Raw genomic sequence first — 6367 nt, forward strand, 5'->3', positions numbered from 1 at the left:
TCCCTGGTGGTGCAGTGGTTAAGAATCCGCCTGCCAGTGAGGGGCACACGGGTTCGAGCCCTGGTCCGGGAAGATCCCACATGCCGCAGAGCAACTAAGCCTGTGCGCCACAACTACTGAGCCTGCACTCTAGAGCTCGTGAGCCACAACTACTGAGCCCATGCGCCACAACTACTGAAGCCTGCGCGCCTAGAGCCCGTGCTCCACAACGAGAAGCCACCGCAATGAGTAGCCCGCACACCGCAACAAAGAGTAGCCCCCGCTCGCCACAACTAGAGAAAGCCCGCGTGCGGCAACGAAGACCCAACGCAGACAAAAATTAAAAAAAAGAAAAGAAAAAAAGAATAAATGCCATGGAACACGTTGAAATATAATGTACACCACGTATGTAATTTTTAACCTTTTGGTAGCCACACTGAAAAATAAAAAATGAAAAAAGTGACTTCAACATTGATAAATATATACTATTTAACCCAAGGGCACCACAACATCACTTCAACACCTAACAAACACAGAAAATATTAAGGAAATAATTTGCACACACTCCCCACCCCACCCCCACCTTAACACACAGTCTCCGGAAACTGGTGCATCTCTTACACGAATGGCGCATCCCATTTTGGACCAGCCACGTTTCAGGTGCTCACTAGCCTGGCTGCTGCACTGGACAGCCCAGCTCCGGGGCGGTTTAAAAGGGGAAAACTCACCTGTCAGAGGACAGGAGCAATGGGATGGGTGCTGTCTGAGGTGGGCGCTGGATTCGGACCCCGGGGAGGGGAGAGGCTCTGGATCAGAGAAGGTTGAGGTTTGAGGTGAACAAACAAAGGGCGCCTCCGGAAGGGAGGGGAGAAACAGGGCGCCCCAGGGTGCAGGCAGGGGCGGGGCAGCCAGGACTTCCACTTGCTCCACTCCATAATCAGTACAACGGACACTGACAGGCTACCATGAACTTGGGGTGGGGGGGAGGTGGGTGGACGGGTGCTCAGGGCTTTGGGAGGCTGCAGCGCCCTGTCCTGACACTGGCCAGGGCCAGGATTCTTGGCATCACTCCGCGCTGAGTCTGTAAAATGGGCTAATAAAAGCCCCTGAACTTTATGTTGCGGAGAGGGAAGAACAAAGAAGCCGCCGGCGGGGGCCACGTGTAACAGAAGCCAAGTCCAAAATCACGAAAGTGCGGACAGGCAGTGGGGGTGAAATATGCAAAATGCTCGCGCATCACATACCAAAATTTATCCAAGTGTGTGCTGTGAATGTGTGCAGTTCACTGCATGTCAGTTGAGCCTCTATAAAAGGTGGGGGAAAAAGAAAAAAAAAGATGCAAGGAGCAGAAGGCACATATGAATAAAGACTGGAAGACTCTTACCCCAAAATGAGCAGTGAGTGGCTCTCTGGGTGGGAGCATCACTCGCAATTTATTTTCTGCTTTGCGACTCTCCGTCACAAAGAGAATCACCCCGATCACACACCCCCTTCCCTCCTCAGTGACATTTTGTAAAATACATGGGCCTTTAAAGCAAACGCAAGCCCTACAGCCAGTGCACAGACGGAGCGGTGGAGTCAGCCAGTGGGCAGTGCGGACACGCAAACACCTCCCACTGCTCAGGGGTTCTGGGGACCAAGAAGCCTGCTTTCAGAGGGCGGGGTCCCGGTGTTGCTGGGAGCCGTAAAATCCCGTGGACTTTACATCCACACCAGGAGGTGGGGTCCTGGTTACTGACACGGCCAGGGGGTGACCCCCAAAGTGACATATGTAACCCCTAATTCCACCAAGGGCCGCCACCGTTCACCCCTCTGAGGGGCCCGGTCTCCCCGCCGCCCGCGGTCTCCTCTCCTGAGGGGCTCGGTCTCCCTAACGCCCGCGGTCGCCTCTCTGAGTACCCACCTGCCGCCTGCCGCCAAAAGAGTCGGGCCAAGCTCGCCGCTGATCCGAGTCCCCGGGCCGCTAGCCAGCGTAGCCTCGCCGCCAGACCGGAGAAGCTCCGCGCGCGACTACCCCGCCCCCCGGCCGGATATACTTCCGCTCCGGGCCGAGGCCTCCCCGGCTTCCGGGGAGGCCTGCGGGCGGAGCTTGCTCGTAGAGCGGGGCGGGGCCTTGAATAGAGGCCAGTCTGGAAGGAGGAGCTTGCGCCGGCCTATGGCGCATGCGTAGAGCGAGGTCGCGGACGGGGCCCAACAGAGAGGTGGACCCTCCCCGGGAGCGGCGGCTCGTGGGCGGGGCCTGAAAAAGGAACCGGTGCCCTCAGTTGTCCGTTGCGGGGGCGGGGCCTACGCCAGGGGCGGGGTGCGGGGGGGGCGCGGCCCGGGCCCGAGACGGCGTCGTTGGTTGGTGCCCGGCTGGGGGCGTGGCAGGAGACACCGTTGGTTGGTGCGCGGCGGAGGGGCGTGGCGCGGGAGGCGCCGTCGGTTGGCCGGCGGCGGGCGGGGGCGGGCCATGGCGCTGCTGCTGTGCCTGGCCCTGACAGGGGCGCTGGCCCGCGGCTGCTTGCACTGCCACGGCAACTTCTCGGAGAAGTTCTCCTTCTATCGCCATCACGTGAACCTCAAGTCCTGGTGGGTGGGCGACATCCCCGTGTCGGGCTCGCTGCTCACTGACTGGAGCCAGGACACAGTGAAGGAGCTGCACCTGGCCATCCCCGCGGAGATCAGTGAGTGCGGGGCCCCGCCCGGGAGCACCCCCGGCCCAGTCAGGCCCCGGCCCGCTCACACGCCTCCTCCTGCCGTCCCCAGCCTGGGAGAAGCTGAACCAAGTGGCGAACGTCGTGTACCAGAGGATGGATCAACTGTACCAGGGGAAGCTGTATTTCCCTGGTAAGGGGGCGACCGCCACGCATGGGGAACTGAGGCAGAGCCCACCCGCCCCATGACACCTCAGGTCCGCCCGCCAACTGTGGGTGACCCCGCACCCCTTGCCTTCCCGCCATCAGGATATTTTCCCAACGAGCTGCGAGCTATCTTCCGTGAGCAGGTGCACCTCATCCAGAATGCCATCATCGAAAGTGAGCAAACGAGGGCTGAGGGGGAGGGACGGTGCTGCTGCCCAGGGCCTGAGGACCCAGGGCCACGCGAGTATTTCAGTCTCCTTCCAGGCCTGGGGTCCCGGCCAGGTCGTGGTGAGGCTGGAGTATTGTGAATAGGGCGTCTGGCCTGGTGCAGCCAGGTGTCAGAACTCAGGAAGGGCAGAAACGGGGGAGAAGGGCCACACCCTGAGGGGGTCCCTTTTCATCCAGTGGGCACCAACAGGAGGCCTTGAAGGATAAATCCCACCCGTCCCTGCTACCTCCCCCCAACGGGTCCCTGGAGGCCTCAAGAGTCTTGCGGCCGCCCTCCCCCGTGCTTTGCCCCATCCCAGGCTGAGGCCCACCTAAGTGGCCAACGGACAGGCCCTGAGCCTTGGGCAGCCTGGGAGGGGGAGAGAGCGGGGGACAGGCCAGGCCTGCTAAGAAGGCGCCGGCTGTGCTCTCGTCCCCCCACAGGCCGCATCGACTGTCAGCGTCACTGCGGTGAGTGAGCCTCTGTCCGGGTTATGGGGTGTTGCAGCAGTGGCGGCAGCTCGGGGCCCCAGAGGCTGAGGGTGAGGGTAGGGTGCGGCCGCCTCTGGTGTGTTACAGGCATCTTCCAGTACGAGACCATCTCCTGCACCAACTGCACGAACTCACACGTCGTCTGCTTTGGCTACAACTGCGAGTAGGGCTCAGACGCGGGCGGCCCCCCGCCCCTGGGGTCCAAGGCTCTCCCTGGAGGGTCCCCTCATCATCCGGGCAGGGGATGGAAGCCCCCCACCTGGCCAGTGAATGTGGGCCGCGCCCCCTCCACACCCCATGTCCCCGCAGGTCGTCTGCAGAGTGGGAGACAGCAGTGCAGGGCCTCCTCCAGCACATGTGAGTCAGGGCAGCTTGGCTCGGGGAGGAGACCCCGATCAAGGCCTCTTGGCCCTGACTAAAGTCCTGCTGTCGTTGTAGAAATAACTGGAGCAAGTAAGTAGTTCCCACTCCCCAAAGGCAGTGTGCGTGTGCGTCCTCGTGGGTGAGTATGCGCCGGGGCAGCCACAGAAGGCAGCACCTGCCCCCGATGTGGTGGGCCCAGCCCCTACCTCCCAGGGTCTCTGAGCTCGGCTGGCACAAGGGGCACATCCCGGTCAAGGGGTCCCCAGAGTCTGGCCCTACCCCTGCCCCAGGCTGGTGGCAGGCTGTGGTCGGAGCCGGGGAGGGCGCCCCCTGGTGGAGGCGTGCCCCAGTGGAGGCGCCTCAGGGCCACAGGCACAGCCTCAGCCCCAAAGCTCAGAGTTAACTGGGACCCCGTTGTGTCTTTCAGACAGAACACCAACACAAGGTAAGCCCCCCCCCCACCCCGGCCTGTCCTCCTGGAGCGGGGGTGTGTGGCGTGGGGCTGTCCCGGTCAGTGGGGGAGGGCAGGGGTGTTGGATGGGGTGGGCGAAGCCGGGCAGGGCTCCCTCTCTGCACCTGGGACATGTGGACATCACCTCTGCAACTCCGCCCATGCCATCACTGCGTGAATAAACATGAGCTCCTCCTGCCCCTCGCCTGGACACACAGAACCACTCCAGCCTTTCGAGTGACCCAGTGCGGGGAGGCCGCAGGGACATGGGTGGACTCCCAGGGCAGGAGTTGTGCGTAAGCCAGAGATCGGAACCCCATGCCCCCCCGCATTGCTGCCTTTGCAGCCCTAGTCGTGGGAGTGTAGGGCGTGACCCCACTGCTGTCCCAGGGATGTGAGAACAGGCAAGGCCTCCGAGTTCAGCTTGAGGGTCTGTCTGCAACCCTGTCACATGCCCAGCTGGGATGAGGGGCCCAGGCCTCCAGCAAAACCCCACCAGGGAGAGCAAGGTGTGGGAGGGGAAGGACTGGGGCACCCACGTCTCCTTGCAGCTTGATATCACCAAGCTTCAGGTGTCTGGAGCCCCCGCACCTGGCCAACCTGACTCTGGAAAACACCTCCAAGTGCCTGATGCAGCACTGAGGGCGGCCAGGCCAGCGAGACCCGCCCCCGCCACGGTGCGGGGCCTCCGCTGGACCGCCTCGGCCTGGTGCTGTGGAGCAGGCCTGCTGCTGTCTGGGTGCTCCACCCACCTCGGAGCCCCGGCTAGGCTGGGCTGGGCTGGGGCTGGGAGGACGGGAAGGGAGGTAGATGGGTTTGTATATAGCGGCGGGATCACAGCTGTCTGAGGGAATGATTAAATATCCCTGACATTTCTCATCCCGAAGTAGTCCTTGTTGGGGCTCCGGGCTAGGGCCCCAGGTGAGGTGCGACCTTGGCCTACAGGGCAGGACTGCGGGGCTTCCCAGGCACGCACGGCAACCAGCCTTCAGGGCAACTGGTTCTTTTGATGACACGAAAGGAGGCTGTTTGGTGAAAGCCAGGGCCAGCATCGGTGCATCTTGGGGCTCCTACCACATCAGCTGCATTTCAGCCGAGGCACGGGAACTGCTGTGCCCACCGCTTGGCTTCTTGGTTTTGAGAAAACGCCCAACATGGGTCATGAGGGGACAGACCCAAACTGTGACCCAGGGCTCAACACCCATCCAGCAGACGGGAGGTGCCTCTGTGCCCATGGATGCCGTGGTGAGCCCAACAGTTGTCTGGCTCCTGGGCTGGCCCTTCCCAGCCTGGTCATCCCTTCCCCCAGCTAAGGGGTCCCCTGCCTGGCGTGGCACCTTCCTTCCAAGGGTTCACTGACAGAACACTGGCCTCTGCCTGCCCATGAATGTTGAGATCAGGAGAACGGTGAGCGGGAAACTCCAAAGGGATGCTCCAACGCCCTGGGACCTGTGCAGGATCCACGAGCTGGAGCAGGGCGGGCCAGGCCAATGACCACCCGGGGGCCACCTGAGGCCTCTCTCCCCACCCGCTGCCGGAGCGGGGTTCTGGCGGGGCTCCGCACCTGCCCACGTTTTGGATTCAGGTTGGAGTTGATCTGGGCTCTGCTGACACAGTCCTCTGTACACATGGCATCAGTGAAGCCATCTGAAACCTTGAGAATTAAAACAGCAGCAGGGGATTTCCCTGGTGGCGCAGTGGTTAAGAATCCGCCTGCCAATGCAGGGGACATGGGTTCGAGCCCCGGTCCGGGAAGATCCCACATGCCACGGAGCAGCTAAGCCCGTGCGCCACAACTACTGAGCCTGCGCTCTAGAGCCTGCAAACCACAACTACTGAGCCTGCGTGCCACAACTACTGAAGCCCACGTGCCTAGAGCCTGTGCTCCGCAATGAGAAGCCACCGCAATGAGAAGCCTGTGCACAGCCAACTAGAGAAAACCTGCACCCGGCAACAAAGACCCAACCCAGCCAAAGATAAAATATAAAATTAAAAAAAAGAAAAAAAACGAAACAAAAAACCCGCAAAACAG

At 61.6% G+C, this 6367-nt stretch overlaps 1 protein-coding gene across 1 annotated transcript; it reads left to right on the plus strand.

Annotated features, from left to right (window-relative positions):
• The first annotated feature begins 2361 nt into the window (after positions 1-2361).
• IZUMO4 (IZUMO family member 4) lies at positions 2362-5217 on the plus strand. Its single transcript, XM_007460366.1, has 9 exons — positions 2362-2645; positions 2728-2808; positions 2925-2996; positions 3474-3500; positions 3609-3684; positions 3831-3878; positions 3960-3974; positions 4312-4329; positions 4887-5217. The coding sequence occupies exons 1-9, from the start codon at positions 2432-2434 to the stop codon at positions 4975-4977; spliced, it is 642 nt and encodes a 213-aa protein (XP_007460428.1). The 5' UTR covers positions 2362-2431; the 3' UTR covers positions 4978-5217.
• Positions 5218-6367: the final 1150 nt, after the last annotated feature.

The sequence above is a fragment of the Lipotes vexillifer genome, unplaced genomic scaffold (assembly GCF_000442215.2).
Source record: "Lipotes vexillifer unplaced genomic scaffold, Lipotes_vexillifer_v1.1 scaffold225, whole genome shotgun sequence".
Taxonomy (NCBI): Eukaryota; Metazoa; Chordata; class Mammalia; order Artiodactyla; family Lipotidae; genus Lipotes; species Lipotes vexillifer.